Here is a 21,929-nt window from a genome sequence, read left to right as displayed (position 1 = left end):
CTACTGGCAACTGCACGTCAGCCTCTTGATGTAAACCAACCCAAAAAGAAGAGAAAGGCAAGTCTCCACTGGGAAGGGGAGAAGAGCTTCCCAGTGAGGCAAGGGTAAAGGGCGCTCAGGTCGTAATGGCCTGATCCTCATGCAATCCTTTCTAGCAAGTGTCACACCCTTGGCCCCAAGTGACTCTCAGGACTGAAGGAACTTTAAGTAGAAGTGGTTGCTGGTGAACCTTGTCTCTGCGCTTCTATTTTAAGTTTGAATAGATCTCAAGGCAAGCTTAGGCTCTAGATGGTGCAATGAAGGGAAAGGAGGAAGATGTCTCTTAGGTAAATTGGAGAGCAAGGAAATAAGCTGAGGCTTTCAATAAAGTCAGGTTCATGGGAACTCAGCATTAGAAGTCTTTCAGGATTTTATTATTACACTGTTAACACAGAAAAGAGGTTCTGAAAGTTTTCCTGCTGGAAGTCACAGCAGCCTTCAGGTTGCAAAATGACTTTAAAAAGACATTCTTATATTCCCGGAGTTCAGCCTTTAGTATTATTAGTACAGGGCCAGGAGAGGAATCTACCACATATCAATCAATAGCTGAGATTTGCACATGGATATAAAATTTCCAGAAAAAAAATTTAGAAAAAAACAAGGCTAGATATATATATCTAGATATATCAAGAATAGACATATAGAGAAGATGGAAACAGATTCAACATTTACTTTTAAGTGCTCTTGTAAGAGTCACTTTGGGTTTTTTTCTAGAATATAAGAATTAAAAATGTATTATGAATAATTTGATATATTCATGAAATTATCATGTTTGATACATTTAGAAGTATGAAGATCAAGGAAACTCCAAAAAATTAGGAGGTGGGGAAAAAATCTCTTCCTGTTCTTAATCCCTTCCTGCCTCCCTTACAATATACAACAGTTGATTATTGTGGACTTGAGTAACACCAGGCCTTCAGCAGTTTGAACATTTACTGATGAGTAAAAAGGTGGGACAAAACACATACTTCCAGTCCTATTCCTTTTCCTTTTTCTTGGCTGACAGTGGTGAAAGTTACAGCCCTTCCAACTATACTGAACGCAAGCACAAACCAGAAATACAGAGAATGCTCAGCACACTGAAATGTGCTTTGGAGCCAACTTTATCCAAAGCTCAGAAAATGTTTTTGGAGTCTTCATTACGAAATGACTGTGGGACATGCCGCAGAAGTGCCAAGGCCTCTCACTATGTCAGTTGCTCAATAAACAGTACATGGAGTGTTGCCAACTGGGGTAAAGGTAAACTCCTATGAAATAGTTAAGAAAAAAAAAAAAAAGCCCTATGTGTCCACTAGTCAAAGGGAACAAATGAATAAGCACAACTCCCTCCAACAAACACCATGGGTGTGAAATAAGTTCTCTGTAAAATGGAAATTTTAAGTTGATTGGCGGTCACTGTATTTCAGATTACAAAAAGTCACATCAGCCATGCTTTGCCCAAATCTCTGTTTTCCTAAAAGAAACACAAACATATCCAAAACCAGCTCAAATAATTGATTTGATTTATAATATAGAATAAACATATACTAGTATAGTGTACATCATTTGATTTATAATTTTTTTAATATAAAATAATTCAAATAGTAAAATCACATTTTAAATTAAATATAACTTTAGTGAATTTTAATAGCTTTTAAAGAGTAAATTCTATTAACTAAAATTCAAATTTATTCTCCTATCAATCTCTTCAAACAACATAAAGTTTGACTCACCTCTCTAGCCACATTGCTTGTTTTCACTTCCTGTATAACTGTGCCAAAGATGATATAATCAACAACATCCTTTGGGACACTGGTCCGATGCAACAAACCCCTGCAAGCAGAAGTTAAAAGCAAAGAAACATTTCATACTTTCAAGACAGTGCCACAGATCATCACATAAAACATTACAGTTAACTCTGGTTAAAAGGTTAACTTTGAATTTAAGAGAGCAGAGACTGTATCTTTTCCTTAATTTGACAAGCATGTGGCACACTATCAAATAAATTAAAGACTGATTTAAAAAGTCAACTTTTGATGCTCAATTGGCAATAAGAAGTTAAATAGGAAGAATCATCAATAATTTGGAATGTAATCTATAAAAATTTTGAATCACTCTGTTGTACCTGAAACTAATACTGTAAATCAACAATACTCCAATAAAAAATGAAAGAAAAAAAATAACTTGGAATAGGATAAAACAGATACATAGACCAAAGTTTTCGGTCAAAAACAATAGAGAAACAAATAGGAAATTAAAGAGATGAAGTAAAATCCCAAACATGTTAAATTTAAATTTGAAATATCAATATAAACACATCATTTTTTTGAAAAGGAAAGCTGCTCTTTATATAAAAATACCAACCAATAAATATAGGAGGAATAAAAGAATAAGGAAAGTCAAAATTTGATAATCTGTAATGTAATAACTAATCCAGGCAAAAATTATCAATGAATGCTAAAGCCACTTGGTCAAAGGTTGCTGGGGAAAATGGTGTTAAGATATCACCTTACAGATGATTTACTAATTGCAAAAAAAAAAAAAAAAAAAGCACATTTATCACCAAAAGATCTGGTGGTTTGACCACTCTGACTAAAGGGTTTGATTTAACATTACACATCATGTGCCTCCTGACATGATGCAATAGCCATTGCTTTACCTATGAAGCATTCTTACCAAAAATGTTTAACCGGAATCTAATCAAGCTTAAAGATTAACTTTCAGTTTACAGGAAATTCACCGAGGGAAGTTATATATTATTACAAAGATACATCCAGAATGTGGGACATTCTACAAAACAGCTGACCTGGACCTTTCAAAAAGTCACTATCATGGGGGGTGGTTTGGGGGGATGTCCTAAATTAAAAGAGACTAAAGATATACATTCATTTGCATAATAATATGAATTCTGACCAGATCCTGGTCTGGGGAAAAAATAAAATTGGGCCAGGAGACCTGGGTTCAATCCCTGGGTCAAGAAGATCCCCCTGGAGGAAGGCAAGGCAACCCACTCCAGTATTCTTGCCTGGAGAACCCCCATGGACAGAGGGTCCTGATGGGCTACAGTCCATGGGGTCTCAAAGAGTTGGACATGACTGAGCAACTAAGCACAGCACACATGGCAAAATGGTAACAATTACTAAAGCTAAATGAGGAATCTTCATGTCTCATTCTAGGCTTCTTTCTTGATAAATACACACCTCCACCCCCACCCCACCAGGGATATGAAATTCTGAGGATGCTCACGTCCATTAGGTACAAATGGCATAGAACAGTTGGTCTTCTGTATACACAGGTTCTGCATCTGTATCTGCATAATCTGTTCAGCTATCCTCATACAGTAATGAAATTTCTGAGGGAACCATCAAATATACATATTGGCTTTTAGCCTGATCAGTCTAGTCCTACACTATTTATAATCTGCAGCTAGCTAGAGTACGTTAAGGAATACTATCATGCCAAGAGATCGTCAAGCCTGCAAAATAAAGATCATTGACATTCATCACCTGCTTGAATTTGTGTAGCACACATGGCTAAAATGAAGACTAGATGAATCTTATAAAATCTACTGAGTGTTTTTTCTCACTGTATAAAGTTAACATATCTTAGCTATGGGAATTCTATTAGACATGCTATTTCAAGTGTAAATAAGATCTAAAATGCAACTGCATTTACTTACGAAAGTGCTGCTCTAGCTAAATCATGTGGCATCAGGTCTTTATATCTGGAGGAAGAAAATAAGTAATTTAACCAAAAGCCTCAGTTCAGTTCAGTCGCTCAGTCATGTCCGACTCTTTTCGACACCATGAATTGCAGCACGCCAGGCCTCCCTGTCCATCACCAATTCCCAGAGTTCACCCAAACTCATGTCCATCGAGTCGGTGATACCATCCAGCCATCTCATCCTGTCATCCTCTTCTCCTCCTGCCCCCAATCCCTCCCAGCATCAGAGTCTTTTCCAATGAGTCAACTCTTCACATGAGGTGGCCAAAGTATTGGAGTTTCAGCTTTAGCATCAGTCTTTCCAAAGAACACCCAGGACTGATCTCCTTCAGAATGGACTGGTTGGATCTCCTTGCAGTCCAAGGGACTCTCAAGAGTCTTCTGCAACACCACAGTTCAAAAGCATCAATTCTTCGGCACTCACCTTTCTTCACAGTCCAACTCTCACATCCATACATGACCACAGGAAAAACTATATCCTTGGCTAGACGGACCTTTGTTGGCAAAGTAATGTCTCTGCTTTTAATATGCTATCTAGGTTGGTCATAGCTTTCCTTCCAAGGAGTAAGCCTCTTTTAATTTCATGGCTGCAGTCACCATCTGCGGTGATTTTGGAGCCCAAAAAAATAAAGTCTGACACTGTTTCCACTGTTTCCCCATCTATTTGCCGTAAAGTGACCAGATGCCATGATCTTTGTTTTCTGAATGTTGAGCTTTAAACCAACTTTTTCACTCTCCTCTTTCACTTTCATCAAGAGGCTTTTAGTTCCTCTTCACTTTCTGCCGTAAGGGTGATGTCATCTGCATATCTGAGGTTATTGATATTTCTCCCAGCAATCTTGATTCCAGCTTGTGCTACCAAAAGCTTTAATAAAAAATGTTTTTCATTCTATTTGAAATATCTAAAGAAATGAGCTAACCGTAAGTTGCTATTAATATAAAAGCACTTAACATCATTCCAAACAAAGAAACAGTGTGACTTTGGTCTTTGTCATCCTTAAAACCCTGACAAGTCTTGACTCCTTTTAAGCTAAAAACTGAACAAAAATCCTGCCCACTGTCTTACTACTGTTCAGCATGACATAATGGCAAATATTCTTTAAAACTAAAACCCACTGTTTTAAGTCCCTTTTATTTTTAAAAAATTCATTAGTTATTTTGTGATGTCTAAAGGGACATGAGGGATATATTAGGACTTTTAAAGAAAACTTTGATTTAAAGTTATCTCAGGTTTTACCAAGAATTGGAAAGACAGAACAGAGTTCCTCCATACCCTTCACCCTGCTTCCTCTAATGCTAATCTTATGTAAACATGATGCACTTGTCAAAACTAAGAAATTAACACCAGCACAATACTACTCTCTAAGCTTGATCTGACCTCATCAGTTTTTCCACTAATTCCCTATGACTGGTCTGTTCCAGGTTCCAATCTATGCATTTACTTGTCATGCTTCCTTAATCTCCTCCAACGTGTGACAGTTTCTTAGTCTTTCCTTATCGTCCTTGACCTTGACACTTGGAAGACTGGGGTTATGGACATCAGGGAAGAGTATCACAGAAGTAAAATACCCTCTGCTTCTTATCAGAGTGAACGTGATAGCAACACAACTTCTTTCTAGCGATATTAACTCGATCACTTAGTTGAAGCAGTGTCTGCCAGTTTGCTTCATTATTTTTCCCTTTCTGAACTCAATTTATTAGAAGAGAGTCACTTCTGGCCCTTACTCAAGGGAAGAATTAAGTTCCACTTCCTAGTGGGAAAAGTAACAAAGAATTTGTGGACACATGTTAAAATCCTCACAGTAGTTAATAAATATTTCGAGGGAAAGAATTGAGACTATGCCAATATCTTGTTCCTTCCTAACCTTTCTCACCCACTAATTTTAGCATTCATTCCTAGATCCTGGTTGCAGCAGCTATTCTTGTGATGATTTATCTGTTTTCCTCATTCCTTCTGTATTTATTAATTGAAACTCTTCAAGAAAGACTTGTCTTTTCTCTTTTCTTTATTCAATCATTTATTTATATCAGATTGGATTCATAGATATCTCATGTTTTGAGTTATAGTATAACATTATACTATTGTAATTTATTTTATTAATCAAATTTTCCTAATTTTTGTCATTGGAAGTTATTTTAGGTTGGCCCTGTGTTTTTTTGACATGCCCCCTTTTTTAAGCATTTCTTTACTTTCTGGAACTATGAAATGTTCCAGATGCATCTGGATTAAATAAGAATATTTATTCTTTAAATTCCTGAAAATCAAAACCTAAAAATTCAGAAATGTTTTTATTTTTACTGTGAATCACTAGAAGAACCATCAGTGATTTTAAAAATCTTTTATAGGGAAAACCAGTTCCCTATAGAGCAGAGTAACTTGGGCAAAAGTGTATCAATTTTAAAATGTCTAAACAACAATTATCTATCATTTTACAATTTTTCTTCTCATACTCCTATAACTCCCTCTTAGCCAGGATGCTGAAAGATTCCCACATGCCACTGCTGGAGTATATTCCTAAGAGTGCTTCCAAAATACTTCTAAAATACCTATAGGTCTTTCAAGTGACACAAGTTGAAAGCAAAGCTTCTTCAAATTAAACAGAAGAAGATCTTTTTCCATCTAGAAAATTATTTTCTATTTTAGAAGACTCATTTGTTACCTCAATCATAAGATTAATAATATGATTTAACTATTTGTCTTCTTTATAAATTCTCTCTGTATTATTTTTAGTCATTTTTGTTTTGCACATGAATAGTACCTTAAAATTTTTATTCCTTCTTCTCTATTAACTATATTTGCCTACCATTACTCAACCTTCTTCTCTGTGCTACTAAATTACTCATGAACTTTATCTTCTTCCTCAATTAGGATTCTAAATTAAACTAAAACATAATAATAAAAAATAACAAAAGAATATAGCCTATACCAATGTGCTGAATATCTCAAATTTCACCTTTGATAGTTTGATACCAACTATCAAAGGAAATGTGTAAATGATATCTTTGAGCATGTTCATATTTTTTTAACAGCTAGTAAAACAGTTAGAATCAAACTTCTACACAGTATACAAACAGCCTTTACCAAAAAATGGCCTTTCTAGTCAATAATGTTCTTCTCTTGATGGAAGTTTCTTTTTCTACCGTGCTGCTGCTAAGTACAACAAGGATCCACTCTGCTGCTAAAGCTTCTTATGCTTACTACTGCTGTGTCCATACAAGAAAGTTATTATATTGAGAAAAGAGAGTGAAGAATCTTCACCATTTACTTACCTAAGAAGATATTCTCTAGGTCCTAAATCACTGTTTAAAAATGAACGTTTCTTGTTTCTGTATGTACATGCATGCATGCATGCACAGACATATACATACACACATGCACACACAAGTCCGTATCTTCCATAAATGGTGGCGTTATACACAATGCTCTAAACTTGGCTTTTTACACCTAACACATCTTCAAGGTTTTTTTCATTAGTATAGAAAGGTCTCATTATTTTTAGCAGATACTCAACTTTTCTTAGCTTGTTTTTAAGTTAGTGACTGCTAGTTCAAAACATGAACATCAAAACAATCTTAACAGAATACAACTAATGTTTCATTTAATTTTCACTTAGTTCCCAAAGTCCATCATCAACTTTTAGAAAGACTGGGCCTCAGCTGGGAACAGAAAAGGAGAAAGGAAGTCTAGGGGAACAGTAGTTAGGTTCTGGGGGACTTGAGGGTTGGTCTAGGACCATTGTTATTCCATACATCTGGGGTTGTGCTGTACCAGGATTTGGACCAGTCCATCAATTCCAATTCTGGTAACTTCCAGAAAGCCAAAGCAGCAGATTAAAGTCCCTTCAAGATGCCCACGGCCTCAGTATTTAAACTTCTGAAGAGGCATAGAAACAATGTACTTCTCTCCAGATGAGGAAAGGGCATCTGTTGGAAGCAAGCTACCTAGTCCCACACTAGGTTTTCAAAATACAGCTAGTTCAGTCTAACACTATACTAGACTAGCTCATGAGAAAAGATGAAAAACAGATTCTGCCACTCTTATTTCACTACTGACTTGACTTATTCTGTATTAATTTCATGAAAATATTATTTATATATTAGTTGACTAGCAATATTATTAGGGGCTTCCTTGGTGGTTCAGATGGTAAAGTATCTCCCTGCAATCCAGGAGACCTGGGTTCAATGCCTGGGTTGGGAAAATCCCAGGAGAAGGGAATGGCAACCCACTCCAGTGTTCTTGCCTGGAGAATTCCATGGACAGAGGAGCCTGGCGGGCTACAGTCCACATGGTCGCAAAGAGTTGGACACGACTAAGTGACTAACACTTTCAGCAACAGTATTGCCTACTGGGTTAATTCACAAAGGTTCCTTTTGAAAACACCTTAAAAGAAGGAATACATAAACTATATGGGGTGATGGATGTGTTAATTAACTTGATTGCGGTAATCATTTCACAATGTATATACACATTAAATGTAGGTCAAAAAGCAACAGAACCAGATGTGGAACAATAGATTGGTTCAAAATTGAGAAAGGAGTACATCAAGGCTGTATATTGTCACTCTCCTTATATAACTTGTATGCAGAGTATATAAGTTATATCATGTGAAGTGCTGGGCTGGATGAATCACAGGCTGGCATCAAGATTACCTTGAGAAATATTAACAACCTCAGATATGCAGAGGACACCACCCTAATGGCAGAAAGCAAAAAGGAACTAAATAGCCTCTTGATGAAGGTGCAAGAGTGAAAAAGCTGGCTTAAACTTCAGCATTCAAAAAGTTAAGATTGTGGCATCCAGTCCCATCACTTCATGCAAACAGATGAGGAAAAAAATGAAAACAGTGACAGACTTTACTTTCTTGAGCTCCAAAACCACTCGGATGGTGACTGTAGCCATGAAATTAAAAGAAGCTTGCTCTTGGGAAGAAAAGCTATCAAACCTCGACAGTGTATTAAAAAGCAGAGACATCACACACTATAAGGACCTATGCCCACAAAGGTCCATATAGTCAAAGGTATGGTTTTTCAAGTAGTCATGTACAGGTGTGAGAGCTGAATCATAAAGAAGGCTGAGCGCCAAAGAATTGATGTATTCAAACTGTGGTGCTGGAGAAGACTCTTGACAGTTCCTTGGACAGCAAGGAGATCAAACCAGTCAATCCTAAATGAAATCAACCTTGATGATTCATTGGAATAACTGAGTTGAAGCTGAAGCTCCAAAACTTTGGCCATCTGATGCGAAGAGCCAACTCACTGGAAAAGATCCTGATGCTGAGAAAGACTCAGGGCAGGAGAAGGGGGCAACAGAGAATAAGATGGTTGGATGGTATCACTGACTCAAAGGACGTGAGCATGAGCAAACTCCAGGAGATAGTAAAGGACAGGGAAGCCCAGCGTGTTGCAGTCCATGGTACTGCAAAGAGTCGGACACAGCTTAGTAACTGAACAACAATATACATTGAATCATCACATTGTATACCTTAAAAAAAAAATCACATTGTATAACCTAAATATATGCAGTTTTTATTTGTTTATCATACTTCAATACAGCTGGAGAAAAAAAAGAAGAAAAGTAATAACAAGTAACAGAATCATTTCATACTCACGAAGTGCCTGATAGCAAAAATGGCGTGCGAACACCATCCACTACCACAATATTCCTTATGTTGGGTTTGGCTAGGGTTTTTTTCGATTTAGTCTGAGAAGCTTTAAGATAAAGTTCAGAGAAAAATTAATTAAAATACAAGAAGTCAGGTAAGTTTTTATATTTTAAAAGATAGACATTCTAAGAGGAATTTTATCACTCCATGCCAAATTGCATTAGTCATTTACCAAACCACTACAACTAAAAAAAAAAAAGGGATTAAGAAATTAGTGAGCATTTACAAGTTTCCAAATAAAATTTAAGGCAAATACAGAGATTATACCTAATGATAATATCGCTTATGCCATTAATAAATTGTTTTTATCAAGTGCTTGACAATCCATTTCACTGAAAGCAACCAATTAAGTCTGCCCTTAATACTAGAAGTTAGAATAACTGGTAGTGTTTTATTCTTCACATAGCTTAATACTCTTGCTTTTCTATGTAGAAATAAAGGCATCTGGTTGGTGACTACTGCAATTTGACAAAAACCTAGCATGCTTCCTGATTCTGTCTGACTTAATTTGTGCAGCTGTTTTGCAACATCTAAAGAGCAACCTTTCTCTAATGTTTTAATTAAAAAAATAAAACATGAGCGGTGGTTAAAAAAGAAAAAAATAAATAATACTAAAATATGGAAAGTAAAACCCAAGTTCCCTCTTTAAGCCCTCTGCTGCCCTACTGCAAACTAAAGCCTGTTCAGCACGAGTACATTCCCTTTTCCTCCCATCAAATCAGCTGATCACATTCCTTTGTCTTACCATGTGCCCTCTCGCACCACTATCAACATCAATGTTAAAACAAACCACTTGTAGGACAGTGTTAAACACCAATAACATGACAAGACTTAAGTCTCACAAAGGTTTACAGTACAGTTGGGGAGAGAGAAATACAAAAACTGTTTAAGAGCAATATAAAGAAGAACATTCTAAATGCCAGAAAAATGGTATTTAACGTGGTATTCAACGTGACTTTCTCCCAGCTGGCAAGAAACAGATCTGTGTGACTGCAATAGGAATTTCTGAGTGAACATTAGAATTAGGTGAAAGGTGAAATGAGATGGAAAGGAATTATTATTATCCTTTGTGAGGTTAATACATACCTATATTCTAGTTAGAGTTTAAAAGCCAAAGAAAACATATTTTTTATATGACAACATGAAATTTTTCTAGGTGAGATTAAGTAACAGACCCCTGGGAATATACTATATGTAAAGCAATATAAAAATATCATCTTGTACTTCCACTGAATTTACAGATTTCAAAGTGTTTGAGATATCTTAAAAACTACTTGAGGTTAACATGGCTAAAATTATTATTTGTTAAATAAAAAAACTATAAAGCAGGGAAACGACATGATCAGTTCAAGGTCAAACTGCCCAGAAAGAAGTAGAACTGAATCAAAGCAGAGTTCTTCTGAATCTTGGTATTTTTTCTATTAAGTTATTATCCAAGTAGAAATACCATAATAAGACCAAAATCAGAAGTCATAGATCAATATAGGACCCAGGCAAGTGAATATAAAAAACTACAGCAGGTTCTGCAAAAGTATGTATTCAACAGTGAAGAAGTCTAATCTGTTGGGTTTACCAAGGGTCTAAAAGACCACATAGTATCAACAAATTTCCTTCTTTTTTCATTTCATATTGACTAAACAACCTTCTTTTATTAACTAGTCCCACAGTCACACCTATTTCAGGTATGCATCCTCTTGCACATGGACTAAGAAGATACTCAGTAACAGAAGCCTGTCACTGAAAGTGTAAAAAGTTAACTTTTGGCTCCACAACAGTCTCCAGACTATCTGGAGACTAATCATCTTTAGGACTGGGGCTTCCCTGGTGGCTTAGTGGGAAAGAATCCACCTGCAAATGCAGGAGACACGGGTTAGATCCCTGGGTCAGGAAGAGCCCCTGGAGGAGGAAATGGCAACCCACTTCAGTATTCTTGCCTGGGACAATCCCATGAACAGAGGAGCCTGGTGAGCTACAACCTGTGAGGTCACAAAGAGTTGGACGTGAGTGACTCAGCACACATGCATCTTTAGGACTGACAGGCAGTAGCTGAGCAAACTCAGAACCTCAGTGACTCCATAGGCTCCAGATCCCAGAAAGAAGCCTCCAGCCAACATCCTCAAGCCCACCTTACACCATGTACTATCATTAATGATTGGTCCTGTGTTATTTTAATTTGAAGGCAACAGTGATGTTCTTATTGACCATAAAAAGGGGAGAGTTAGCAAATTAGTTTTGGTTTTTATTCAAAATTCACAAATCTAGATCCTATAATCTAACTTTTAAATCAGAAATATTTTTATTTTTTACAAATTACTGTACCTGCGGCAGCTTGTACCTGGGAGGAACTGCTCAGAGGTCTCATACCTGGAAGACAAAATCAAGTGTTTACAAAAAGCAATATAATTCCATGTTTGCACAAGATGCTTACACATTCAAATCTAATCTTAAAAAGAAAGAACAAATGAAACTTACAAAATCTGAGGGCCCATTTTGATGTATTGGGAAGATTTTTAAAAGTGTAAGTCAAGAGGGAAGTCATTCTGAAATCTGAAAAAGAAAACAAAAAGACTTTCTGACTTATTTGAACAACCTGTACTTTATACTGTAGGCTATGATCTCTGATATCTCACCCATGGTTATTATAAAATACTTAAAAATTTACTCTATTACCAACTACCTTTCCCCTAATATTATAGCTATGTTGACATAGCTTTCACAGTATGCAAACCACTAATCTAATCATTAATCTAATTCTCACAAGGACCTGTGAAGTAAGCATGATTATTGTACTTTTTTAAGAGATGAGAAACTGAAGCATACAGGAATTGAGTAACTAGTAAGAGGCAGAGCTATGATTTGAAGCCAGACAGTCTAGCTCCAGCAGTATTCTCACCTGGAGAATCCCATGACAGAGGAGCCTGGCGGCTATAGTCCATAGGATCACAAAGAGTTGGACATGACTGAAGCAACTGAGCACGCACGCATGCTAGCTCCAGAGTTTATGTTTTTCTCTAGGGTCAAAGGGGTAGAGACTGTTGGACAGGATCAGGAAGCCACCAATGTGACTTTCCTGATTTTGATGGTTGTATTGTGATGATGTAGAATGCCTTGTGGAATATTTGTATTTGAAGGGGATACACACTAAAGTATTCAAAGATAGTACAGTATCACTTCTTACCTGATATAAGAAAAAAAGTTCATACACTACACTTGCTACTTTTTTATAAGCTTGATATTATTTAAAAATAATAAGAATACAAAACTCCTACATATTAAAACGTATTTAAAATATACTAAAACATTTTCCTAAATTCCCCATAATGAGTTCCTATGAAACAGTAAGAAAAAATGGGCAAAGGATATGAAAAAAGTGTTCATGGAAATGGAAACACAAATGGCTCTTAGATACATGTTCAATCCAACTCATAAAAGAAATACAAATTACAGCCGCACAGAGGTATACTATTTGACTTAGAGGTCTGACAGTCACTGTGTGGTAGAGGCTGCACAAACAGGCTCTCTCATATACTGCTGCTGAGTATAAACTGCTGCACCTCCACAGGTACATTCCTATGGAGGGCAATTTGGCAATTAACTTTCAAAAAATTACAGCTACACCTAACTTCTGACCAGTAATTCCACTTCTCTGAATTTTTATTTACATGGTTGGTCTGTGTAAACAAAGAATACATCAGAAGTAATGAGATGTCACTTTTTAGATTCAGCTGTAAGAGATCCTGCAGTTCTCATTTTGGTCTGTCTCTCAGATCACTCGCTCCAGGAGAAGGCAGCTGGCACATCAGGAACAGCCCCACGAAGAGGCTCTCATGATGAGGTAGGAGGATGACGCCTCCTGTCAACAGTCATGTGAGCGAGCTTGGAAGTGGATCCTCTAGCACAGACAAGTTTTCAGATGACTACAGGCCTGGACAACATTCTGACTGCAACCTCATGAGAAACTCTAAGCCAGAACAACCCAGCCAAGTCACTCCAGATTCCTGGCACTCAGAAACTGTATGAGATAACAAATTTTTATTGTTTTAAGCTACTAAATTTTGGAGTAATTTGTTACACAACAATTGTTGTTTGTTGTTCAGTCACTAAGTCATGTCCGACTCTTTGAAATCCCATGGACTGCAGCGTGCCCCATCCTTCACTACGTCTCAAGAGTTTGCTCAAATTCATGTCTGTTGAGTTGATGTTATCTAATCTCATCTCATCCTCTGCTACCTCCTTCTTCTTTTGCCTTCAATCTTTCCCAGCATCAGGCTCTTTTTCAATGAATGAGCTCTTCCCAATAGATGGCCAGAGTATTAGAGCTTCAGCATCCAATGAAAATTCCTTCCAATGAATATTCAGGGTTGATTTCCTTTAGGATTGACTGGTTTGATCTCCCCGCAGTCCAAGGAACTCTCAGGAGTCTTCTTTAGCACCGCAATTTGAAAGCATTACTTTTTGGCACTCAGCCTTCTTTGTGGTCCAACTCTATACAGCAATAGCTAATATAAAAGCCTTGTTTAATTTCTCTTAGGTCTTCATAGACTAAAAAGAGATGTCCTGTGGCTTCCAAAAAGAAAAAAAAAAATCACATTTACCAAATATATGGATTGAAAAGAGGAGTCCAACCTCTAGGCTCACCAGCTTATATATATTCAACGACTCTGGCCAGGAAGACACAAACTGGCCCATGAGATGAGGACCACTTTATCCAGAAGCAACATTTGATGCCACCTGAGTCTGGAATTCAAGTCTTCATAAGCAAAGCTTATTTCGAAATAAAATTCATGAAAACAGTCAAGAAAATGCTGACTGAAAAAAAAGAGAGGCCTTGCTCAAATGGATATCAAAACTTTCTACAAAGCACCAGGAATTAAACAGTGCTGATCCTCAAGGAAATCAGTCCTGAATAATCATTGGAAGGACTGATCCTGAAGCTGAAACTCCAATACTTTGGCCACCCGATGCAAAGAACTGACTCATTGGAAAAGACCCTGATGCTGGGAAAGATTAAAGGCAGAAGGAGAAGGGGACAACAGAGGATGAGATTGTTGGATGGCATCACCAATTCGATGGACATGAGTTTGAGTAAGCTCCAGGAATTGGTGATGGACAGGGAAGCGTGCTACAGTCCATGAGGTTGCAGAGTCAGACACGACTGAGTGACTGAACTGAACTGAATCAACAGAATAGGATGTAGTAAGTTCAGAAGCATACTCCTGTGTATGAGAACTTATTATATAATAAAGAAAACATTTCAAATAAGTGGGAGAAAGATGACTTACTCAATAGATTTGCTGGTGAAATGTCTAACCACTTGGAAAAAAATTAGATCCATAGCTTACACTGTAAGTACAAATTACAGATGTATTAATCTAAATATACACTTCTTAACCTGCTAAAAGAAAATATCAGAGAATATTTTTATAATCTTAGATGGGGAAAGGTTTCCAAAATATGGGATAAAACCCAGAGGCCATAATGGAAAGTAACTAAAAAATCTGATTAAATAAGCATTTAAAATATCTACACAATAAAAGATACTAAAATAAAGTTAAAAGGCTAACAATAGACTCAGAGAAAACATTTGTAACATAGAAAACAAAGGGTTAAAACCCATACTCCATAAAGAGTTATACTTGTGCTTGCTATTAGTATCAGTAGGTGATGGTATAAAGGTTTTTAGTTCCCCTTTATGAAAGCCACAGTGAGAAAAATAACATTTCTGTCCTTGATGGAGCTTACAATTTTGCTCAGAGTACAAGAAACAAAAAAGTCAAAGAGTCAAACAGTGACCTAAATCAGGGGCTGTTAAACTACAACCCATGGGCCTCTAGCTAATAATAGAGTGCACATTTTTAAAGAGTTGTAGAGCAAAATAAAACAAGGAATATATGGCAGAGATCAATGTGGGTTATAAAGCCTAAACTATTTACTATCTGGCCCTTTACAGAAAAAGTTTGCCATTCCTGATCTAAACAATAAGTACTACACTGAATTAAATGAAGAAAAAGCATTGCATAGGCAGGACAAGCTTTGAACTGTAAAAACCTTATAAGTTGGAGGGCCTTTGGTGATCATCAAGAATCCTTTCTTGCAAATTAAGAGGTCACTGCTCATCCAGATTCTGCTTAACGTGCTCACGGGGATGGAAGACTCACTATTTGACTTGAGCTTTAAACAGAAACCTCTCTTCTTCCCATACTCCTCAATTCAGTCTCGGCTTCCCTGCCATTTCCCCTGCCTCTTCCTTCTCTCTCTCCTAAGGAACAGACAATCTGTTGAAAAGTGGCACAAATTTATGCCCGAATCTGGCTCTGCCACCTAGCAAATAATTTATATAAATCTCCATGCCCCCCAAATTTTACCTATAAAACGTAAGTAACAATTTGGGAATCGTGAGGATTAAATGAGATGGCGGTGAAACGACCTAGAGGGTCCTCAACATCAGTTTTTGGAATCAATTAATTTATTCCAGGGCTCAAGCGTCTCTCTCCAGCACAAAAACTGCTATTATGCAGTGCAGAGCTCTTGACTAGAAGTTAGTAGACACAGGCTACCACCTGTGGCCATGGGTAAACTGACTCTGATTCTTGGGCTTCACCGATGCAGTGAAGGAGATGAAAGACCAGATGATCTTCGGTTCCCTTCTGGATTAGAAAATGATCTTGAGCCTTGGCTGTCGGAGCCAGACACAGGAAAAAAAGTCACACAACCGTGATCCACCCTCGGAAGAATAAAAGGGGTAAACTCCTGGCCCTGTTCCGATTCTCAATAGCCGCCGACCTGCCTACAGGCAAAATAGGGGATACAACACCACTGGAACACAAGACAGCGCTGTAAACCGACACACACAAGTTCGTTAACTTGCGGTGATAAATTAAAAGGCATAGGCGACATCGTTGCTCGGAGCTATAGTCAGAACGCTAGGCCAAATTACTGCCCAAACTGCACTGGTACCGGAGACCCGGATTGAGAAACTTCCTTCCGCTCCCTAGAACTCCAGGGAGTGGAGACCAGGCGGCCGCGGGCACAGGCGTAGCAGGCGGGAAACTGCGGACCCCGCCGGAGAAAGGGCAGGCGGTAGCCGAGCGCACGCCCCTTCTCACCTTAGGTCTCGTCGGCTGAGTCTCCAGCTGCAGGCAAGGTTCCGGCCCGAATGACAGTACCCGACGGGTACCAAGAGGCGGGGCCTCCCTGGAAAAGACCCCTCGCGGGCCTCACAGGCCTCCCTGCCTGCCCGCCGGCTGCCTGACTGGAAAATACGGAAGGCTGTCCTCTCTGCGCTTTCTTCCTTCCCTGCGGAGGAAGTGTCCTTTTTTTTCGGCTAACGGGGCGTTAGCCGGAGGCGAAGGGCAAGGTTAAGGAGCCGGCGGCACTCGTCATCGGGGTTTCAGTCGCGGGTTTTCAGTCAGGCAGTACGTCGGCCGCCTGGCCAGTGCTAGGCTGCGAGAAGAAAAGTCCTCTACTCGGCTGCCCGCATTTGAAGGGCTTTCCACTTTCGTCCGCTCCCACTCAAGATGGTGGCCTCTCGAGCAATTGGCAGCCTCAGCCGCTTTACTGCCTCCAGGACGCTCCGCTGCTCAGGTGAGGCCTGGTTGAAGGCACCCCACCGCCCTGGGCCAGAGCTCCTGCGGAGACCCGGGAGCCGCGTCTCCCCGTGGCTGCCGCCTCCCTGCCGCGGCCCTGGATGAGGGGGAGTGATGCTGCTATGAGACCCGGTCTCATTCCCTGGCGCAGCGACTGACATTTTCTCTCTCGTTTTGAGTCCTGCAGCGATTTCAGGCTTCGTAACCCCTAACGTCTGTGAGTCTTGTCCACCCGGTCTGGCATTTTCCGTAGGTCTCCTCTTACTTTCTTTAATGATGGCCTTGAACCTGTCCCTACTGGAGGACTAAGAGGACAAGGACAGTCCAATCTGTCACATCTTTGTGCTTCACTGCACCTTGACTGTAACGGGGAGCATCTTATTTACTTCTTGTATGAAATTAACCAGCCTTGCGGATGGCTGCCATTCCCTACGCCTTTCCCTCACAACCTTTTTACCTATTACCACACTAGATGGAGGAACCTGGTAGGCTGCAGTCCATGGGGTCACTAGGAGTCGGACACGACTGAGCGACTTCACTTTCACTTTTCACTTTCCTGCATTGGAGAAGGAAATGGCAACCCACTCCAGTATTCTTGCCTGGAGAATCCCGGGGATAGGGGAGCCTGGTGGACTGCCATCTATGAGGTCGCACAGAGTCGGACACGACTGAAGTGACTTAGCAGTAGCACACTTCAACAGGAAGCTCAACTCTTGCAGCTCCAGTAATTCCAGTGTGAATGTATAATATGTAGAATTTCAAGAGGCAGATTCTGCAACTTTCCAGAAGAAGGACTTAAAAAAAATGCAGATACCTTGTATCTTAAGGAACAAGATGTTAGATAATTTTACCAACTATTTCTACCCTTGTTTCTGACTATACCCAGTTAGCTTGCATTAGCTGTATTGTCTTTTTCTCTTCAAACTGGCAGTGAAACAGTTAAAGTGGGTGCTTGTGGAAAATTAAGCATTTTCCTTCTCTCTCAAATCTGTAAGGTGAAATGTGACTTTTTATCGCATGTTGTACTTAATATCGGTTACTTAACTAGAAATATAATTTATAAAATGCCTTCCTCCTTCTGAATCACTGTATGTTGTTTTTAGAGGCATGCCTTTACTGTAAGGAACTAATTTTGAATGTTTGAACCTTTTCTGCTTTGTTATTTCGACCAGTGTTTTTAGTCTCCACGGGACTGCTCTGTATGTGTGTGCATACCTGTCATAACACTACAGAAAATTGAAATGTTGCAAAGACTGGGGGAAAGGATTAAGCAAAAAATAATCACCCTTTCTCTTACTGCTCACATACCTACTGTTAGTATTTGGTCATGGAGTTTGATTGTTTGATTGTTTTCCACATTTTTGGTTTAACACTTTAAAATTATCAGATGTATATTTTTGAACTTCTCTTTCATTGATTTTAAGGTAATGCAATTAAAATCATTAGTTTTGGAATGTGACTTCTCAGTTTCAATCTGGCTCTGCCTTTTACCCACTGGTGACCTTACCCTTTGGTGACCTTGGGCAAGTCATTTCTATGTCTGTTTTCTCATTTGTGAAATGGGGAATAATACCACCTTGTGAGCTTTAAAGGGCGTATTTTAGGTGTAAAGCAGTTTTTCATGGAGTAAGTGCTATTATTATTAATAAATATTAGCTATTAACTCTTCCCTGCCCTGAAGAACTATGATTTTATATATCTGAGATTTTTTTAAGTAATTTTTACATTTTACATGTGTGATAGTTACAAGCTTAGTTTTTCCGTATTTTTTGTATAGAAATATAGATACACATGTGTATCTATATTTTGCATTCTGTTTTAACCTATAAGAAAATATGGCTGAGGGGAGAGATAAATTGGGGGATTGGTACTGACATACACATGCTACTATATGTAAAACAGATAACTAATAAGAACCTGCTATAAAGCTCAGGGAACTCAGTACTCTGTAGTGACCTATATGGAAATAGAATCTAAAACAGAGTGGATACATGTATGTGTATAACTGATTTACTTTGTTGTACAGCAAAAACTAAGATAATATTGTGTTGATAAATCAACTATACTCTAATAAAAATTAATTTAAATTTTCTTAAAGAAAATATGACTTATTAGTTATTGCCACTCCAGTACTCTTGCCTGGAAAATCCCATGGACAGAGGAGCCTGGTAGGCTGCAGTCCATGGGGTCACACAGTCTGACATGACTGAAGCAACTTAGCAGCAGCAGCAGCCCCTTTTAGTAACAATGTATAAATTTTGAAAAAAAAAAAAAAGGCCTAGAAAGTGAATTTAAAATTACCTGCACCCCTGGATTGCCATTTAGACTGAAAAGACTAACACTAATTAAAAGTCTGTGCCTAGGTAGTGCCAGACTTTTAATGAGACTATGATATTTAATGGTGGATGATTAAAATTCTTCACAGTGATTTGTACTTCTTGAAGTTTTAACCCATTCCTGCATGAGTGCTATAATTCTGAGTATGACTATCAAATGAAGATCACATCTTGATCAAGATATCTTAATTCCCACTTTTATTTTCTGCCCCCCACTCTATTCTAAATCTGAATTCCTAATTACATAAGTAGTAGAATAATTTCTCAGGTAATGAATTGAAGGCAGATATCTTAGCAGATGGTGTATATTTAAATTTGACTCTTACTTACATAATCCTGTCCCTTCACCAGGACCAGATATTGAGAAAAACTGTTGATTGTTAAAACCATAATAACATGTTCATATTTGAAATATGTATCAGCATAATCCAGCTGTCTCCACTGCTATAGTCTTAGGTCTTGTAGATATCTTCTTGAGTTAAAATGATTAAAAAGTAGAGTAAAGGGTTCTCTCTCTTTTGCTGGCGTGGGAAATATGGGTGAAAGTTCACCCAGCTGCTCTGAAGTAAGCTCTCCTAGGTAGGTTAGTGAGTAAGGCTGTATTCTAAAAGCAAAGCTACCCTGTATTTCAACTTGATTTAGTTTATTGTGATTTGGAATTGTTTTCCAATTCAGATATGGTTGTATATTTGCTGATTTTTCTCTTTTTTTGTCTCTTGATTTAGAGGAGGTTTTGTGTATGTCTCTATGGGTTTGGAGGGGATGGCACAAAGGCAGGTTGGTGGGTGAGAGTTTATGATTTATAAGTTAGTGAGCACAAACCTGCTGTCTCCAATATTTAGTCTTCAGAATTACAACCCGTGTCCTTCCACCTGCTCTATTTTCTTTTTTTTCTTAGGTGCGTATCTTCTAACATATTTATGTTTCTTGTTTTTTATCTGTCTTTCCACCTCATCTCTCTCACCCTGCATTCCTAATCAGTTCACACTCACTAATTCAGTTTACCCTGTTCTAGTTGTAATTGCTTATTACCTGGCTCCCCTCCCACAGAGTGTTTACTTTATTGGCAAACTCTCTTTTCATGCCAAACCTATTTTCACCTCCTCCACAGAGACAGGGATTTTTATCTTGCTGCTCACTCTGGGTGCCTAAAGCAGTTCTGATAGACTGCACTAGACTGTAGTTGTGCAATGAATGACTCCGAGATGATGTTGGAGGAGACTGCAGTTTACTTGGGGGAAACAGCTGCTACAGATTCAGTGATTAGCTAACCAAACAGTGAGTAATAAAGATAAAAATTGGGGCAGGGAAGGGAGAGATTGTCGTAGACAGAATCTCAAAATAAGGCTTTGTGAAACTGTGATACTGTGATGTTGGAGAAGACTCTTGAGAGTCCCTTGGACTGCAAGGAGATCCAACCAGTCCATCCTAAAGGAGAACAGTCTTGGGTGTTCATTGGAGGGACTGATGTTGAAGCTGAAACTCCAATACTTTGGCCACCTGATGAGAAGAGCTGACTCATTTGAAAAGACCCTGACGCTGGGAAAGATTGAAGGCAGGAGGAGAAGAGGACGACAGAGGATGAGATGGTTGGTTGGTATCACCAACTCAATGGACACGGGTTTGGGTGAACTCCAGGAGTTGGTGATGGACAGGGAGGCCTGGCATGCTGCAGTTCATGAGGTCGCAAAGAGTTGGACACAACTGAGCAACTGAACTGAACTGAACTGATATAAAGGACGAAGAGTGATAAATACAGATGATACAGATCGCAAATAATGGAAAAACAAAAGGAAGTTTATCCTTAGTGAAATAGAGGCACTGGAGATTGAGGAGATGGCTGGCTTCTCCTATCTTAATTTACTTTAGTGTAGCACTTTGATTTACAGGTACTGTTAGAATCATTACATCACTTCTATCTTTGTAAGAACACTGAAATGCTCTAAGAGACTTATACATGGCCATACAGCTAGTGAATGGTAAACTTGATGGTTGAACCCAAGGCTTGGGACTCTCAGGTCCTTTGTCTTTGCCCTGTGAGTACTCGTTTGGGTTGATTAAAGAAAAAAATGCAGACAGGACCGGTGATCACCCCACTGTGGTTCTGGCGCCATCTACAATTTTCTTTCTTTAATAGCATGTCATTTGGCCTTTAAGGCAGTACAAAGCTACTTCTTTCTGTCTTCGTGTCCCCTCCTTTAAAGAACTACAGGATGGAGAGACACACAGAGTCTCTGATGCGCCTTGATTTTACTTTTCATGACACTGGAAAGTCCATCTCTCCATAAAAATGCAAGAGGACCTGGCTGGAGAATGTGCTTGAGATACATTTGGAACTGACATTACAGATTGCTTTGTATCTATAGATTACTTATTGCCTTAATGCAAATTTATGATCTTACAGTTACAGACATCAGGAATGAGTCTTACTGGGCTGAAATCAGAGGTATTGGCAGGGCTGAGTTCATTCTGGACACTCTAAGGGAGAATCCGTTTCCTTGCTTTTTCTAGCTTCCAGAGGCTGCCTGCATTTTTTGACTTCTTCATACCCAGCAGAGTGCGTTCTCATGCTGCCATCTTCTGGTTCTTTTGCCCTTTTCTGC

General features: G+C 38.7%; 2 protein-coding genes across 7 annotated transcripts in view; one reads left to right on the top strand and one right to left on the bottom strand.

Moving 5' to 3' along the window:
* HADHB (hydroxyacyl-CoA dehydrogenase trifunctional multienzyme complex subunit beta) overlaps positions 1-16,562 on the bottom strand; it is a 28,891-nt gene extending 12,329 nt beyond the window's left edge. For 2 of the 6 annotated variants that reach the window (XM_042245888.2, XM_060411956.1), the window contains exons 1-7: positions 15,770-16,562; positions 14,687-14,747; positions 11,877-11,951; positions 11,724-11,768; positions 9,351-9,450; positions 3,698-3,742; positions 1,752-1,851 (exon numbers count right to left, since the gene is read on the bottom strand). In XM_042245888.2, the coding sequence (XP_042101822.1) occupies positions 1,752-1,851; positions 3,698-3,742; positions 9,351-9,450; positions 11,724-11,768; positions 11,877-11,943 (357 nt within the window). In that variant the 5' untranslated portion in view covers positions 11,944-11,951; positions 14,687-14,747; positions 15,770-16,562. The remainder of the gene's footprint in view (positions 1-1,751; positions 1,852-3,697; positions 3,743-9,350; positions 9,451-11,723; positions 11,769-11,876; positions 11,952-14,686; positions 14,748-15,769) is intronic. The other 4 variants (XM_012166097.5, XM_027966585.2, XM_012166091.5 and 1 more) reach the window with 2 other exon arrangements.
* Positions 16,563-16,886: 324 nt separating this feature from the next.
* Positions 16,887-21,929, top strand: part of HADHA (hydroxyacyl-CoA dehydrogenase trifunctional multienzyme complex subunit alpha) — a 42,324-nt gene continuing 37,281 nt past the window's right edge. The window contains 1 exon segment of the mRNA NM_001136490.1: positions 16,887-16,988. Within this exon segment, the coding sequence (NP_001129962.1) occupies positions 16,922-16,988 (67 nt within the window). The 5' untranslated portion in view covers positions 16,887-16,921.

The sequence above is a fragment of the Ovis aries genome, chromosome 3 (genome assembly GCF_016772045.2).
Source record: "Ovis aries strain OAR_USU_Benz2616 breed Rambouillet chromosome 3, ARS-UI_Ramb_v3.0, whole genome shotgun sequence".
NCBI lineage: Eukaryota > Metazoa > Chordata > Mammalia > Artiodactyla > Bovidae > Ovis > Ovis aries.
Note: the sequence above shows the minus strand (reverse complement) of the source record. Positions and strands in the feature narration are given on the sequence as shown.